The 19,016-nt window shown below is 32.2% G+C and overlaps 1 protein-coding gene, 1 long non-coding RNA gene and 1 other non-coding gene across 3 annotated transcripts; 2 read left to right on the top strand and 1 right to left on the bottom strand.

Annotated features, from left to right (window-relative positions):
* The first annotated feature begins 7,828 nt into the window (after nucleotides 1-7,828).
* Nucleotides 7,829-7,900, top strand: TRNAP-AGG. The gene has a single exon. It is a non-coding gene; the product is annotated as a tRNA-Pro (tRNA).
* Nucleotides 7,901-8,626: 726 nt separating this feature from the next.
* LOC120202216 lies at nucleotides 8,627-10,572 on the top strand. Its single transcript, XR_005523717.1, has 3 exons — nucleotides 8,627-8,735; nucleotides 8,990-9,066; nucleotides 10,472-10,572. It is a non-coding gene; the product is annotated as an uncharacterized LOC120202216 (long non-coding RNA).
* A 3,408-nt stretch (nucleotides 10,573-13,980) lies between these two features.
* LOC120202215 lies at nucleotides 13,981-15,915 on the bottom strand. The gene is made up of 5 exons (XM_039202673.1): nucleotides 15,840-15,915; nucleotides 15,647-15,726; nucleotides 14,920-14,951; nucleotides 14,385-14,438; nucleotides 13,981-14,252 (listed from the first exon to the last, which is right to left on the bottom strand). The coding sequence occupies exons 2-5, from the start codon at nucleotides 15,667-15,669 to the stop codon at nucleotides 13,981-13,983; spliced, it is 381 nt and encodes a 126-aa protein (XP_039058604.1). The 5' UTR covers nucleotides 15,670-15,726; nucleotides 15,840-15,915.
* Nucleotides 15,916-19,016: the final 3,101 nt, after the last annotated feature.

Here is a 19,016-nt window from a genome sequence, read left to right as displayed (position 1 = left end):
TCAACTCAGGTTAACAGTCGGTCAACGATCAATCAAGATTAACGGTGGCTCAACTTGTCTTGGTTTGGCTTAACTTCGCTTTGCTCGACTCAAGTTGACTCAGTTCAGCTTGGGTAACGGCTTGGTCAACAGCTCAGTGAATGGCTCAAATGGGTCGACGATTCAGATCTGTCTAGTTGATTCTAGAAGATCCCTAACTAAAAAACAACCACCATGCTTACGATGGTCGGACAACCACAAAAAATTCTAGAATTCAACTTTAGGGGATTTTGAGTCACTAACCGATGTTGTTTCGCGATGGAGAAGACAGAGGGTTGGTTTTCTCCATAATTGAAACTTGTTCTCATTCACCCCTCTTCACACCACGATCATCGATGATGATTCAAAAACTAGTCGACTCGAAACAACCTCAGAAATACGGTGACATCGATGATGAAACAAATAGAGCATTGAATGGTGGCAAATCAGTAGTGGAAACTTTCTTGAAGAGAGAGAAAATAAAATTCTTAAGGAGAGAGAGGATAAGCTTTTCCAATTTTAGAAAGTGAAAAAGAGAGAAAAGTTTCCAAGACATAATTGCATAACAAGTCCTTGTTTCATAATTTGCCTTCAATTTGAAGTTCAGACTTTATACTCTTTTAATTTGGTCTCTTACAATTTAAAGAAGAATTTCATCCCAAATTTTGGGGTGTAACAACTCTCCCCTTAAGAAATTTTGTCCTCAAAATTTACCCCAGCCAAAGATTGAGCTTTCATTGATTATTCAGTCTCTTAAGAAGCTTTTAAACGACCATGATTCCTTTGTGGAACTTTAATCATCAAAATGTGTTTAATCGTTTGAACTCTTTCTTATCAGAAATCCTGAATCTGAACATACTTCTTCTAGAAAAATCAATCAGATTTTAATTAATATCCTAAATCGGAGGTCAGAACAATATCATCTCAATGCAGACACATTAAAGACATCCAAAACGCATTTAGATTTTTAGAATCAACTTAATTTGTTATACAACAGATCTTATTATCTTAAGTATCCAATATAGTTTAGAAAATCCATTACTCAAATTGTCCTTTATGCCTAGCCTCAATACTTTCCTCCATGAGGATTGTTGGATAATACATAACCTTCAACACTGAACTCGGTGTCACAATCATTCAGATCAACATAAGGCCTTTCTTTTTCAGAAGCCTCACTTAGATAATCACTGATAATTCTTAATCCATTGGATAATAAGGAATGACTTACTCATCCACACTTAATTACCTTTATAGACCCTGTATTTTACACATCACTTTGTGAGGCGAATTTCACGTTCATGAGTATCGGAAAACATAATCGAAGGTTTGAGCAGGTGACACTTTCTTACCTTCAATGCAACTACAGACATAATTATGTCTTTCAGACATAATAGAACAACCTTGAGATTTAAACTTTTAATATGTACATGAATATTTTTCCTTTAATCTCATATTGATCATATTACTGAGGTATGACGCTCAACAATTATCGGTATTCAAACTTATAAAAAATGGAGTAAGAATGATTTGAGAGATTCTCTAATTCAGTTTATCAAAGAAAAACTTAAGAAGGATATCATTTTATTTGAGCTTTAAACAAGGTACTTTGCTTTATAAGACTTCCAAAATTAAATTAGATTCAACTTGAAATCTTTCTAGAATCCGTTAGCTTCCTCTTCTCACACAACCAAACATTTATTTTGAATCTAAATCAAATTTTAAATTTCATAAGCTTCAACCAATTTGAATACTTTATTCGAATTCAAATCCAACACGATAATCCAAAACTTTTAATCGGTTCACTACCCTTACGCTTATTATTGATTCACGACAACCAATATATCCCTGAAACCTAAACCACTATAGATTCAATTCAAGGATACTTCTACAATAATTGTACCCAATTGGTAGGAAACTGTATCTCTAAAAAAATCTCACTTGACTATACTTTATTATTACTAGAATCCTTTTAAGACCGACTTAGATATTTTCAAATGTTACACTGTGTCCCAAAAGGAAACTTCGAAATTCCATTTGTTATGCTTGAGTACGGACTTATTATTATAAAACGTTTAGGATAACCTAACTCAGATGCATATTGGAAGTCGTGTCAAATTTCTTAAACAAGTAATCTATATGCTACTTAGGAGGTAGTTTTCAGAATCAGGATGAATGTTATCTACATTATTTTCCTTCATAGAGTTAACTTTAACGGTCATAATACCGAGATACACTTATTATAGGAGGACTTGACATTAGAGTTCTGACTTAGAAGAGTACAATAATAATCTAGGGCCATGTACTAACTAACACCCACGATAGAAACTTTCTTAAAGTGAGAGAAAATAAATCTTAAGAAGAGAGAGGATAAGCTTCCCAATTTTGGAAAGTGGAGAGAGAGAGAAGAGTTTCCGGACATGGGGGTTTTAAATTCCTTCTAAAAATGGCATAATTGCACAACAAGTTCCATGTTTCATAATTTCCCTTCAATTTGAATTTCAGACTTTAAACTCTTGCAATTTAAAGAAGAATTTTAACCCAAATTTTGGGGTGTGACACACCGTCTGCGACTCCTTTCTGGTCCAAAACCAATGCCGATAATTGGTAACTTGCCACATATGAGCATTATGCCTCACCAAGGTTTAGCCGTCATTGCCAAAGTCTGTGGCCCTCTCAGGAACCTCAGGTTGGGGTTCGTGACAATGACAGATCTTAAAATAAAAAAATAGAGTCTAAAATTTTAATACCCTATTCTAAAATTTTTTAGGTATGCAAATTTTCTTATTTTTTTCTATTTCTAATAATAAATTAAACTAAATTTAACATTTTTATCAAAATAATGGTGTGCAATGGCTCCACTAGGGAGCCATGTACATCCTCCCCTGGTTCGTGAATGTTGTGGTGATGGCGTCGGCCTCCGTGACTGCTCAGTTCTTGAAAGACCATAACTCTAATTTCTCGAGCCAACCGCCGAATTCTGGCGCCAAGTATGTGTTGTATAACTATCAGGACCTTTTGTTTGCACTTTGCATCGTATGGTCCGGGGTGGCGGTTATTACGTAAAATTTGCTTCGTTCATTTATTCTCTGACAAGGCTTTGGATGACTTTAGACACATTCTCCAGTTTTACTTGAGCAAATTACATTTAATCCGGAATGCAAATGGAAGAAAACTCTCCTAGAATCTATCGTATATTCACTATATTCAAAATCGAAACCTATACTCTCTTAGGTTGGTTTGGTCATGATGTCTAAAAGTATTTTTGGTTAAAAAGTTTGTTTTAACACAAAATCAATGTCAAATAAATAAAAATTAAAAAAATACGGTGGAAAAAGTGATTTTAAACCAATAGCAAAAACTATGATTTCTAGCATTTTTATTTCCGACTTTGTGTTTAGAAGCAAATCTATATTTTACCCTTACCATTGCATCGGTCTCCACTGGTTTGCCCTGAAAAAAATACTTTGAAATTCAATTTCTTTTATTAATTATATATTTACATTTTATTTCAATAATTTAATACTAACATCCTTAAAAAGTAATCTATTTCTTAATAATCAATTTTGATTACTTAAAAGAAAAGAAAATTTATGATTTATATATTAAAATATTAATAGTGAGTTATCATAAAATATATTTTTATTATAATTATATTTATATTTTTTATTACAGTTAAATTAATATATTTCATATATAATAATAATTTTGTTTAAATTTAATTATAATATATATAATTTTATTTTTTACTTTTGAATGATTAAAATAATAAATATATCATTTAAATTATTTTATTTTAAATTTGAAATGAGTAATTGTGGTCAAATTAAAATAACTAAAATATTATTTTAAAATTTAAATATTAAAAAAGTATCGATGATATATTTTTTAATAAAATATTTCATATATAAAAATATTATTAATGGATTATCTTAAAATATTTTTATTATATAAATTGATATATTTTATATATTATAGTATTAGTAAATATAAATATTATTTAAATAATATATTTTTAATTTTACATAATATCTAAAAGTAACATTTTATATTTTTTAAAATCAATTTTTAAGAGCAATTCTAAGATAAGAGTGCTTGCTTGTACGAGCGTGCAAAAACAAAGATGGATTTAGGTCAACTTTTACACGTATGCAATGTGAACGCTCTGGGGTCGAGTCATGATGGGGCAAAGGTTATTCGGAGACGGAAGCGGCGACGCCGATCCACTGGCGCACGAGTTCAAGTCGATGGTGGAAGAGCTGATGGAATTGTCTGGGGTTTTCAACATCGGCGACTTTATCCCGACGTTTGAATGGCTGGATTTACAAGGTGTGTAAGGAAAATTGAAGAAAATCCATAACAGATTCAACAGGTTCCTGAGTGAAATTCTGGAAGAACACTAAATCAAGGCCGGAGAAAGTGATGGGAAAGCTAAACACAGATTTTTTAAGTACGTTGATTTCGTTAGAGGATGCTGATGTTGAAGGTGGAAAGCTCAACAATCATTCAGTATATTTAACATCATCTTACTTCTAACATAAATCCAGATTTCAACACTGATAATCCATGATGAATAGGATCACCAAGCTTGCAAAGAAAAGGGCTATTATAGGAACATGTAATTTTGTGTACAATTCCTGCTAAAAACTAATAATTCTCTTGTATGCATCTCTATAAACAACGATGAAGCAATATACTATGAATTCCACAAGCAGAAAAAAGCTCACAAACCATCCATTTCTGATCAGAGACTTCATCAACAAATGCTGCATTATTTCTTCAAACTTTATTAATTATATATGTCGTGCTAACCAAAACTGGCATTTGGTCTAGTGGTTTGATTCTCGCTTAGGGTGCGAGAGTATCAAGTTCAATTCTCGGAATGCCCCTCACCTTTTTGCCTTTTTTACTGTGAGTAAAAAATAAACAGTTTATTGTTTTGCCCTTAATCTTATAACCGTTCAGAAATTTAAAAAAAAAAAGACTAAACAAATAAACAGATAAATGTTTTACTGAAGACACAGCAAAAAACATAGAACTAAAGCCAAAGTATTTTGACTGCGTTTCCATATTCTCCATCTGCTAAAACTGCTTTTATTTCTTTCTTTTTTCCCCTTACCCTTTGGTGATGGTGGGATTTAGACCTACATCCTTCTTCAATAACCAAACAACTTTACCAGCTAAATTAAGTTCTGCAGACTTTAGCTGCCGAGTTGTTCAGTAATTTCATTTTTTAAATAATTACAAGTATAAATCAAACAATTACAATGTCCATGTAAAATAACTAGCAAAGTACTGATTCAGCAGTCATACTCTTCATGGTTACAAAAATTTTACAAAATTTGGGAGATTCATAACATATAATATTTTGGCCCATAGGGGATCCGTACTCTAAACTGAAACAGTATACAGGGATTAAAATGCAGATGAAAGCTGTAACCTGGTGGAAATGCGATCTCTAACGCCCTTAGCATCCAATTATAGTATGTGAATGATACATTGAACCGCATCAAAAATGAGAGATTGGAAAACTTTGGTCTTCCAAGAATGAGTCCATTGAAAGTTAATAGGAGTTCTAAGAGAAAATATCTAATAGGAGTTCCAAGAATGGGCATTTCATCTAGTGGTATGCACCATTTATCGAAAACTTCTACCTGCAAATGTAATAACAATAAATTAAAGACAACAGACGACTATTTGTTCTAGTCCGGCGAGAGAAGTCCTGATTCAATTCACAGAATGCACATCTGCTTTTCTTCACTACCTTCTATCCCTTTGTAGGTTTACACAAGAAATTTCAAACAATCTAGTTCTGATCCAGTGGTATTATTCTGGCTTAGAGTGTGAGAAAAGGCTATTAGGACATGTAGTTTTGTGAACAATTCAAGCAAAACTGTGAATTGTGCTGTATGCTCCTCTATAAACAACTCAGAAGCGCCTTACTATGTACTCCACTTCAAACTTAGTAACAATCCAGATCTCAGGAGACTTCAACAACAATTAAAGATGTGTCATTTCTTCGACATTTACTACCCTATTGATGATATAATATCGATAACCCAACTTTACCAGCTAAATTAAGATCTAGGACTATGATAACCAGCTTGAAAAGTTTATCAGGACAATAAATAGTAATTTGATTTCTACTAGATGCCATTTGTTCAATAATTTCATTTTCTAAATTATTTTGAAGTATAGATCAAAATATTCTAATTTCTACTAACAAAAAATAACTAAAAGGCCTATTGATTTAGTAGTCACACTCTTCACAGTTAAAATAAATTTATAAAATTTGGAAGATTCATAACATGTACTTGTTTTGGCCTGTAGGAGATCCACATTCTGGATTGATAACAATAAATTGGGATTAAAATGTAGATAAAAGCTATAACCCGGTGGCATTATGATTTTTGAATGCACTTAGCAGCCAAATTGTAGCGGGCGAATGATACATTGAACCACATAAAAAGTGAGATTAGAAATGTTTGGTCTTCCAAGAATGAGGCCATAGCAGGCATTTTTGCAGGTATATCGGAATGCAACGCTACCGCTATCGCGGTTGCAGACCGTTATTTAAAACTCTGGTCCCTAGTTCGATTCTCAAAATGGCCCAATATATTTTGATATTTCTTTTGATTTCCTTAATTATTATCCTAAATTAATTTATTAGAGGAATATGTACCGAAATCAACTTTTAAGAACAAATACAGCTCTATATAAATATATCGACTTCACCTTCAGTTAACATGTGGGAAGAAATCAATATAAAGTAGCCGATAGCTTTGCAGGAGCCAGCCGTGGTGAATCGATTGGGGAGATGGGACTTGAGTCACCTCCAAGCTTTTTACTGGACCATGTTTAGTTGAAACCTTATTCTGTATTACCCAAAAAAAATGACTTGCTAAAATATAAGGGAAGGGAAGAAAGAACCTCATTGTTTCTCTGCCATAATATCAGGAAACTTCAGATCTGCTATAGCCTCTCAAAAAAAATATGAACACGCATTTGGGGAGCAGCAGGTCAAAATACAAGGGAAGCCTCACCTGCATTTGGTATGCAGGCCCGGCAAACAAAACAGCATTTTGTGTTATGGAATCAATGTTTAAGCATCAAATTGCATATTTGTTTTATGGAATCAATGTTTAATAAGTTGCTAAATGCATATAACCACGTGTTATTTGCATGTTAGCATGTGAATAATTGGATCTGCCATAAACTGTCAAAGAAACCCATCAAATTGCGAAGTTAGTAGGCTTTAAATATTGGTCCTACAAAATGGAAATCTAACGTAAACCTGCAAAATAAAGGCAGAGCAGTTCATCATCAACAACCGATTCAGCTAAAAGGGCAAAACAAAAGGCTAACAGAAAGGAGAACAGTCCTCCATTTAGCCCCTTCTCTTGCACAATAACCCTTCAACAAAAGGTCAAAACGAGATTCAAGCCTAGCTCATCCAACTTACACAAAGGCTTTACATTGTACAGCCAAAGAAGTTAGCATCCCTTGCAGGACTAAGTATTTATCCTTGAGAACCTTGCAGAGGAAAGGGCTAGTAGGACAAATAATTTTGTGAACAATTCCTGCAAAAACTGCCAATTCTCCTGTATTCCACAATACAAGTAATTTTGTCAACAATTCCCGCATATCTATAAAAAACTATGAAGCAATTTACTATGTATTCCAGAAGCACAAGAAAGCTCAGAAACAACCCATTTCTGATCAGAGATTTCATCAACAAACGCTGCACCGTTTCTTGAAAATTTACCACCGATCGATGTTATAATACTAATAAGACATCACATACAATACCGTTGGGCATTTGGTCTAGTGGCATGATTCTTGCTTAGGGTGCAAGAGGTCCCGAGTTCAATTCTCGGAATGCCCCTTCCATTTTTTCCTCTTTTGCCCTTAATCTTATATAATCATCCAAAACATTGACTAACAAATAGACATTCAACTGAATACACAGCAAAAACCATAAAACTAAAGCCAAAGTATTTTTCCTCTCTTTTGACTGCATTTCCAGATTCTCCATCTGCTTTTCTTTCTTTCTTTTTTTCCTGATCCAACTACCAGCCTATACTAAGTGGACTAGCTCTCCACATTCCCTAAATCCCCACTTCCTTACCCTTTAGGTGGGATTTAGACTTACATACCTGATTTGTTTTCTAACTTCAGTCAGCAATTACTTGCTCAAATATAATGGAAAAGCCACATTGTTAATCTGCCGTAATATCAGGAAAAGCTGGATCTGCTATAACACCTCTTACACATGGAATGAACCCACCTTAAAGGAGCAGGTTAAAATACAAGAGAAGCATATCTTGCATTTGGCCGGCAGGGCCAACAAACAAACAACATTTCGAGATGGACTTTCTGCGAAATAGCCAAATTTTCCGGTAAGCTCACTTTATGGTATTATTCTATGTATCCAGCTATTAACCAAGCATTTACCAAATAAATTATCAAAATTCAATGTCCGTAATCTTGCCTTTTAATTGAATCAAATCAGAAATTAAGTAAAAACTATCATTTCTATGCTACGGAAAGATCAAAGCCAAATAGAGGGTCCAGGTTTTAAGATGCAATGGAGGCATTGAACTCTGACAGGGAAACAATAACAATATCACAACAAAAGCAAGAGACTAAAATCACCATAGCAAGGAAATTCTACTAGGAGCACATCAAAAGCAAGAGAAGAAACAATGGGCAGCTCATGCGTTATTACCTATCAAGAGTTAATAAGACTGGATAACCAGATAAATTAAGATCTAAGACTATGATAACCAGCTTGAAAAGTTTATTAGGACAATAAATAGTGATTAGGTTTCTACCAACTTCCAGTTGTTCAATAATTTCATTTTCTAAATTTATTTTGAAGTATAAATCCAAATATTCTAAATTCTATGAACAAAATATAACTAAAAAGCCTATTGACTTTGTAGTCAGACTCTTCAAGGTTAAAAAAATTTAGGAGATTCATAACATATACATGTTTTGGTCTCTAGGGGATCCACACTCTGAACTGATAATATTATATTGGGATTAAATGTAGATAAAAGCTATAATATGGTGGTAATGTGATTTCGAATTCCCTTCGCAGCTAATTGTAGCAAGCGAATGGTTCATTGAACCACATCAAAAGTGAAATTGGAAATTTTTGGTCTTCCAAGAATGATTCCAACGAAAGTCAATAAGAGTTCTAGGAGAAAATATCTAACAAATCTAAACTAGACATGTAGTATGCTAAATAATGGGCATTTGGTTTAGTGGTATGATTCTCACTTTGGGTGCAAGTGGTCCTGAGTTCAATTCTTGAAATGCCCCACTATTTCCTCATGGTTCCCTACATTATTATCCTAAACTTCTAAGAAAAAATACAGAACGATATAAAATATATCGACTTCACCTTCAGTCAACAATGACTTGCTAAAATATATGGAAAGGGAAGAAAGAGCCTCATTGTTTCTCTGTCATAACATCAGGAAACTTCAGATCTGCTATAACCTCTCCAAGAAAAGGAATGAATATACATTTGAGGAGCACAGATCAGAATGAATATACATTTGAGGAGCACAGATCAAAATACAAGGGAAGCCTCTCTTGCATTTGGCTTGCAGGTCCGACAAACAAAACAGCATTTTAAGATAAACTTCCTGCATAATGGGCAAATTGTCCGGTAAGCTCATCTTTATATTACTTTGTGGGTACCATAAGTTTGTGACAGAGGGCGCTAGCCATCTAACTATCAATCAAGTATTTACCAACTAAAGAAAGAATGTACGACTAAAATATCCAAATTCATTGTCCATAAAACTTGCATTTTAGTTGACTCAAATCTGAAACAAAATTAAGAAGTATAGACTAACATCATTTCTATGAAACAAAATTATCCAAAACAAATCTAAGTTTTAAGGGCAATGGAGGCATGGAACTCTTAACAGGGAAACTATAACAGAATTACAACAAAAGCAAAGACTAAAATCGCTGTCGCAATCAAACTATACAAGTAGCACATCAAAAGCAAACAATTGGCAGTTCATGTGGTGTTTACCCTTTGAGAGTTAATAGGACCCTAGAAACTGCTAGAAATACTAAAATTAATGACAACAACATCAGGCATACAGTCTAGTGGTATGATTCTTGCTTAGGGTGCAAGAGGTCCCAAATTCAATTCTCGGAATGCCTCAGCTTGTTTTCCTATGCTTCCCCTATTTTCAAATTTAAGATAATAGAATCAGCTTTTATGTCAATGCTAAAAGTAAAACATCATACTGATTCTTTTGCACTGAGTAAAATATAAATAGATTGTTGCCATTTTCCAAATTTAAAAACAATTTCTTTTTTTTCTGAGACAACTGCTGGGATTAAAATATAGATATAGATGGTTTGGCCTCTAGAGGGATCAATATTCTGAATTGATAACAATATGATGGGATTAAAATATAGATAAAAGCTGTATCCTGGTTCTGATGCAATTTCAAAAGTCCTGAGCATCCTATGCAGCAGGCCAATGATGAATTGAACCACATCAAAAGTGAAAGATCGGGAAACTTTGGTCCCCCAAGAAAGAGACCATTGAAAATTAATAGGAGTTCTAGGAGAAACAGCCTGAGATATATAAACCAGGCATGATGAATATCAAAACAAGGGCATTTGGTCTAGTGGTAAGATTATTGCTTACGGTGCAAGAGGTCTTGAGTTCAATTCTCAGAATACCCCTGGTAATTTTCTTCCTTTTTATCTGGTAAGAATAGATCCAACTACCAGGCTACACTATGTGGGCTAGGCCTAGCTCTCCCCCTTCCTTCAACCCTCACTCACGTGCACTTTGTTGAAGGTGGTTTGACTTACATCCTTATGCAATAACCGAACAGCTTTACCAGCAGCATTAAGATCTAAAGGGTCCTACAACCAGCTTGAAATGTTTATTAGGGCATAAAATATTGATTTTATTTCTACTAATTGCAGTTTTTCAGTAATTTCATTTTTTTTTTGGATTTCATCATTTTTAAAATTACTCTGAAGTATAAATCAAAATATTCTAATTTCCATGAACGATACCTACAAAACTATTGATTTGTTAGTCAGACTCTTCAAGGTTAAAAGAAAGTTATAAAATCTGGGAGACTCGTGACATATAGTGGTTTGGCCTCTAGAGGGATGCATAATCTGACTTGATAACAGTATGCTGGGATTAAAATATAGATAAAAGCTGCAACCGGGTGCTAATGCAGTTCCAAAAGCCCTCAGCATCCAATGCAGCAGGCCAATGATACATTAAACCACATCAAAAGTGAGAGATCAGGAAACTTTGGTCCCCAAGAATTTGGGGGATTCATGACTTATAGATGTTTCGACTTCCAAGGGAACCATATTCCGAATTAAAAACAATAAAAATGGATTAAAATATAGATGAAAGTTGTAACTTGGTGCTGATGCTGTTTAAAAATCCCATAGCATCCAATTGTAGAAGGTCAATAATTAATTGAACCGCATCAAAAGTTAGAGATTCGTAAATTTTGGTGTACACTAAAAATTAAAAGGAGTTCAAGGGGGAAAGATAAAATATCTAAGAACCGGCCACAACTAATATAAAAAATTGGCATTTAGTCTAGTGTATGATTCTTGCTTTGGGTGCAAGAGGTCACGAGTTCGATTCTTGGAATGCCCCAAGTTTTTATTTTCCTCTCCATTCGGTTCCCGATATTATATCCTAAAAAATTTTATGAGAAGAATCTGTATTGAAATCAACTCTAAAAGCAGAGCAAAGAACTTATTGATCCATTTTCTAATAAGCCATAAGAAATAAATGCCGCATCCTTTTTTTCTTTTCATTTGGTTCCCTATAGTATATCCTAAAACATTTTATTAGAAGAATCTGTATTGAAGTCAACTATAAAAGCAAAGTAAAGAATTGATTGATCCACTTTCTAACAAGTACTGAGAAATAAATGGAAAACAAATAAATTAGGCTGTATGAAATATCTTTGCATGTGGAAAAGCTAGTCTCATACCTGGAATAACAGTCGGTAGAAAAAGGAATGCTACATAACCCTATGAAAATAAAGGAATAAACCGGTTAATTGACAATAACCAGTTCAGCCCAAAAAACATGATAGAGAGAGGAAAGGCCAATAGAAAAACAATATGCCTTTTTCTTCCGAGTAAGAAGTCCATATGTCATTCTGACCAATAATCATGCTATGGGCCTCCTCCATTAGCTTTCTCCTTTAGTATTCTTGCATAACTGTTAATCCCAATCGCAAAAAAGATCACAAGCAATATGGTTCTGATCAGAGTCTCAAATATTTCATCAATGAATAAATAAAGGTATGAACCATTTCTTCTTTTTTTTTGATAGGAATGGTAGGCCTCGTTAAAACCCCCTTCTTGATTAATGGATCACAATGTGCTCCTTAATCAGCGGAAGGAGGAAAGAGTGCCTAAAAACTTCATTAATAACCTCCAGTTACATAATACTTAAAAACTACCACACAGACTCCTTTAACAAAGGTATGAACCATTTCTTAAAAACTACTAGCAGTAAATGTAATAAAAACAAATTATAGACAACAAGTGAGCACATGGTCTTGTGGTATGATTCTAACCGTGGGTGTCAAAGGCAACGATTCAATTCTCGGAACGCCCAACTGCTTTTTTTTAACTATCTTCTATCCATCAGAAACTTTACAAGAGAAGAATGTGGCCCAAAATCATCTTTCAAAGTATTAATTGTTTACTGACAAGATTTTACTGAAGATACGTACCCTACCTATATTCCAGTAAAAAAGCATGGAACTAAAATGGCAAAGTATTTTCCGTCCTCTCTAAGAGAATCTCCATCTTTTTATCTGCTGAGGCAGCTTTTAATTAACATCTAAAAACTTTCATAACCAGCTTAATAATTTTATTAGGACACTATAAACTAGGTTTCTATTAGCTGCATAGTTGTTCTATAATTTCATTTTTAAAACTATTTTCATGTATAAATCAAATATTCTAATTTCTAAGAACAATAACTAGAAAACTATTGATTTAAAGGCCTGAATCTTCATGGTTAAAAAAATATATAGAATTTGGGAGATTCATGACCTATAGATGTTTCAGCTTCCAAGGGAACCATATTCCGAATTAATAACAACAAATATGGATTAAAATATAGATGAAAGTTGTAACTTGGTGCTAATGCTATTTCAAAATCCCTTATCATCCTAGAAGGTCAATAGTTAATTGAACCACATCAAACGCAAGAGATTGGTAAATTTTGATTTACACTGAAAATTAAAAGTTGTTCCAGGGGAAAATATCTAATAACAGAAAACCAGCCACAATTAATATGAAAAATTGGGCATTTGGTCTAGTGGTATGATTCCTGCTTTAGGTGCAAGAGGTCCCCGAGTTCAATCTTGGAATGCACCTAGTCCTTTTTTTATTAGAGCTGATTGATCCATTTTTTAGCAAGTCCCGAGATATAAATGGAGAATAAATACCACAATCACTTTTTTTTTTCTTTTCATTTGGTTCCCTATATTTTATCCTAAAATATTTTATTAGAAGATTCTGATTTGAAGTCAACTCTAAGAGCAGAGTATAGAACTGATTGACCCATTTTATAAAAAGTACTGAGAAATAAATGGAAAACAAATAGATTAGGCTGTATGGATTATTTTTGCATGTGGGAAAGCTAATCTCATACCTGGAATAACAGTCCGTAGAGAAAGGAATGCTACATAACCCTATGAAAATAAAGGAATAAACCGGTTAATTGACAATAACCAGTTCAGCCCAAAAAAAAACGAGAGGAAAGGCCAATAGAAAAGCAATATGCCTTTATGTTCCTCTTGTAATAAGTACATATGTCATTTTGACCAATAACCATGGCATAGGCCTCCTCCATTAGCTTTCTCCTTTTGCACCATATGTCATTTATTAGAGCTGATTGATCCATTTTCTAGCAAGTCCTTAGATATATAAATGGATTATAAATGCCACAATAACTCTTTTTTTTTTTTCATTTGGTTTCCTATACTGTATCCTAAAACATTTTATTAGAAGAATCTGTATTGAAGTCAACTCTAAGAGCAGAGTATAGAACTGATTGACACACTTTCTAACAAGCACTGAGAAATAAATGGAAAACAAATAGATTAGACTGTATGAATTATCTTTGCATGTGGGAAAGCTAGTCTCATACCTGGAATAACAGTCAGTAGAGAAAGGAATGCTACATAACCCTATGAAAATATAGGAATAAACCAGTTAATTGACAATAACCAGTTCACCCCCAAAAATGCGAGAGGAAAGGCCAATAGAAAAGCAATATGCCTTTTTCTTTCTCTAGAAAGAAGTACATATGTCATTTTTACCAATAACCATGCCATGGGCCTCCTCCATTAGCTTTCTCCTTTTGCACCACATGCCTTCAACCAAAGGTTAAATTAGGATTCAAACTCAGGTGACCAGGTCAACATAATTTAAAAAAATGACTTTACAGCTAAAGTAGTAAGCATTCTTGTGAAAATAGATGACTTTAGTATTCTTGCATAATTGTTAATCCCAATAGCAAAAAAGATCACAAGCAATCTGGCTCTGATCAGAGAGTCAAATATTTCATCAATAAATAAAGGCAAGCACCATTTCTCAAAAACTACTAGCAGTAAATGGAATAACAACAAATTATAGGCAACAAATGAGTATTTAGTCTTGTGGTATGATTCTAACTGTGGGTTTGAAAGGTATCGATTCAATATTCAGAACGCCCAACTGCTGTTTTTTTCCACTATCTTCTAACCATTAGAACAAAGTATTAATTGTTTACTGACAAGATTTTTCAAAAAGAGATGCAAAAATAAATAAAATAATATGCAATATTTTTAATAGTGAGTAACCTAATATACATACCAAAGCCCTTCGATATTAGATATTGGTCATCCCTGCCAAAAGAAAAGGGATCAATTTGCATGAAATGAACCTACATATGAGAAGCAGGCTTAAATACTTGTTGACCAAAATGTTCATGGAAAGACAAACTAGTAGTGAATGAGAAAGCCGAATATCCAGTTTGAAATCAATTCAAAACCTCTTCTTTCTCTATTTTCCTGGAAGAAACTAATGATCCAAAAGAATTGATGTTAAACATCAAACACTGGGCATTTCATCTAGTGGTATAATTCTATCCGCGTTCAACTCGCACACAAGATAGCAGAGAGAAATCCAAATTCACAGGGTCTTGAAGAAAAAAGAGAACTAAAAACGAATTCTATTAAACATCAATAATAAAACATGTAATCTAGTTGTATGATTCTCACGTCGTATACAAGACGTCCCAAGTTCAATTCTCTGAATGCCCCAAACCCTTTCTTCTTCTTTTTCCATTTCCGAAATTTACAACAGGAAATAATTGACCATCCTAATCCAGCTTCAAGCCAACTTTGAATTAAGAGTATACTGATATAGAAATTTATGCCCGGGTGGGCGGGACTCCTTTTCTATCATAATATATAAATTCCAAGAGTTATCCTAACCCTAGGCTCCAAAATATTAAAAAAATAAAAGAATTCTCGTGAAACTCTAGATATATATACATACATAGAAATCGAGAAATCATCAGTCGAAAACTGTCACTTACCTCGAACAAAAATCACCAGACATTAGCGAACACCAAATAACAAGAGAAGTCGTCAAGCTCCATAGCAGCTATTTAAATGACTGAAAATGGAGGGAAAGAGAAAGGAAATATATTAGCGGTTAATTTCCACGGCCTTTCGCCGACAAGAAAAGGGATCAAGTTGAAAGAAGGAAGACTCGGGTCAAAACTACACCCTCAAAATGGAGTCGACAGCAGAAATCAATCAGGTTTTCGTTTGGGCTTTTGGGTTCAAACAAACTTAATTAAAGTATGGGTAAAGTATAGTAATGGTCACTTAACATTTCTGAAGCTTGTATTTAGGTCCCCCAACTTTTAAAACTTGCAATACAGTCCCCCAACATTTATTCCGTTTGCAATATGGTCCCCAACTTAAATCACTGTTAGAAAATTAGGGTAAATTATATAAACGGTCATTGAACTTTTTAGGCACTTGAATTTAGGTCTCCAACTTTTAAAACTTGCAAAAAAGTCCCCCAATAATTTTATTTTCTTATTAAATATAGATGTATAGAAAATATAAATGATTCAATTTATATTTAAATGTATGAATCATTTATATTTTTGATATATTTTATTTTTCTTGTATAAACTAGTATTTAAAATATGTTTATATTTTAATCAAAATATTTCAATATACGAATAAAAATATATTTATATAAATGTATATTTATATTTAGATGTATAAATAAAAAATATATTCATATATTAATGTATGAATCATTTATATTTTTTGAATATTTTATTTTAATAAGAAATTAAAATTATTAATTATATTAGAAATACTCAACTTAAGATTATATATATAATCATGAATTATAAATATGAAAAATATAATTATTAAATTTAGTTTAAAAATATATAAATCTTAAATTTATTCTTTTAAAATATTGTATCAACTAATATTTAAAATATATATTAAATCTATCAAACAATTTATCAAATATAATATTTTTTTATTGTAAACAAATATAATATTTTCCCATCATTTATTGCTTTCAAATTTTTTGCCGAAGTTCAAATCTCATTATTTCCATTTTCCATTATATTCTTTTTTTCCTGGCATTGGTCATACTATTAGTATATGTATTATTGTATATCTCTTAACACAAACGATGGTGTTAGCTTAGTGGCTCCACCCTGTATCTTTCATTTGCGTGACTCAGGTTTGAGTTTGCCCAAGACCCAAATTTTACTTCTTTGTAACTTAATTTTCTTCTAATTAGGTGGTGACATGTGTCACCAATAACATATATCATGATCATGTGTTAACACATGTCAGATCCTGGTTAAATGATTAATTTATTAAATTTTATTTAATTTAGGACCAAATTGATAGCATATATAAATAATTAGGCGGTGACATGTGTCACCAATGACACGTGTCATGATCATGTGCTAACACATGTCAGATCCTAATTAAATGATTAATTTATTAAATTCTATTTAATTTAGGACCAAATTGATTATATAAAGACTGAATGTATAATAATGTCAATTCCTTTTAACTGCCACTTCATCATTTGTATCAATTGGTAACGACTAGTGGCTTAGTTGAAACAGTTAAATAATTATGTTGTATGATTGATAAATTTAAAAAATCGATGACAAAAGTAAAAATGGCTAGATAGTTAAGTTGTCAACCTAGTAGTTTACACTTTTATTTATACATCAAAATAACATTTTATAAATTTAAAATTCGAATTATTTTCAACCTCTTCTATATCCTAACTACTTTTTTTAATTAAAAAATTTCTTCAACAGATAAGAATTATACTATTATATTTATATAAAAATACGTATCACATGAAATAAGATGAAATTAAATAATAATAAATCTGACATAATTGAATTGAATTGAATTATTTTGGAATTTAGGGTTTAGAATGAAATTGAATTACATTGGAAATTGGGGTTTAGAATGAAATTGAGGACTGTTTTGCAAGTTTTAAAAATTGGGGGATCTAAATTCAAGTGTCTAAAAAGTTCAATAACCTTTTATATAATTTACCCTAATTTCTAACGGTGGTTTAAGTTGGGGGACCATATTGCAAACGGAATAAATGTTGGGGGACTGTATTGCAAGTTTTAAAAGTTGAGGGACCTAAATGTAAGCTTCAGAAATGTTCAGTGACCATTACTATACTTTACCCTTAAAGTATTCACAAACATTCCTTTTAGCAGTGGAAGCCAACGTACAAGTCAACAACTTCGCCGTCATGCTCCTACAAATTAATTGTAAACGAAGGGGGAATGTTTTGGTTGGCCGAAATGTTATTTCCAGTAATCTTATAGTATTAATAGTGGATTTTTTAAGATATATTACCGGGAATGTCACTACTTCCCTTTCTTTAGGTATTGTTGTATTACCGACGTTTTAGACTAAAATGCCCTTAAAAAAATTTCTTTTAAAAAATATCATTATTTTGTCATTGAATAATAAAAATTCTACAAATGTTAAATTACAAATTTATCTTTAAATTATTTTAAATTTATAAAAAAATCTATAATTAAAATTTTATATGAAGTGAGTTAAAACAAAATTTTACCTTTTCATTAAACCTTTTTATATTTTTCAATTTTGTAAAAAAAATTATATAAATTTTATGAATTTAAATTTTTAAAGAAAATATGTAAATATTTTCTAACCTTTTTAAAAAACAAATATATAATAAGAACAATTTGATCAAATATGCATTCCAATAATCTTTTATTCCTTTAACCAAACACAATAATCTTACATTCCTACTAAACTAACCAAACACAAAATACAACATTTCCAGTAATCCTATTCCATGGTAATCTTTTATTCCCACTGGTAATCTTACATTCCGTGAACTAAACACACCCTTAGGGATAATATCTTTGATATTTATAATTTGAAATTTTATTTAATGAGATATTTATACATTGTTAAATACTATATATATACATATTATGAAATATCTAATATAATATTTAAATTATCCTTTCATACATTATTATAGTACTTATGGTTAATACCGGTAAAGAGTGCATATGCCAATATTTAGTCCAAGAAAATTTAGTATTTGGCTGATTTTACATTTTGAACAGTGTTAATTGTATGCATTATAGTTATACGTAGAATAACTCTTGCATTATATTAGACATTTTGTTAAATTACAAGCATCCGACTTTTTTGCTATACATGTATTTTACTAAGATCACAAAATGGCTGATCGCATGATCATTTATACACTTGAATAGGCATGTAAAACCCAAATGTACTATAATGGAATTCATACAGTTATATATTACTCAGGAACAAGCTGTATTACTGGCCATAAATTGTTTATAAATATTATAATACATACAGAAGTCAATAACAAGA

Source organism: Hibiscus syriacus, unplaced genomic scaffold, assembly GCF_006381635.1.
Source record: "Hibiscus syriacus cultivar Baekdansim isolate YM2019G1 unplaced genomic scaffold, ASM638163v2 tig00008289_pilon, whole genome shotgun sequence".
Taxonomy (NCBI): domain Eukaryota; kingdom Viridiplantae; phylum Streptophyta; class Magnoliopsida; order Malvales; family Malvaceae; genus Hibiscus; species Hibiscus syriacus.
This window is presented reverse-complemented; position numbering and strand designations above follow the sequence as displayed.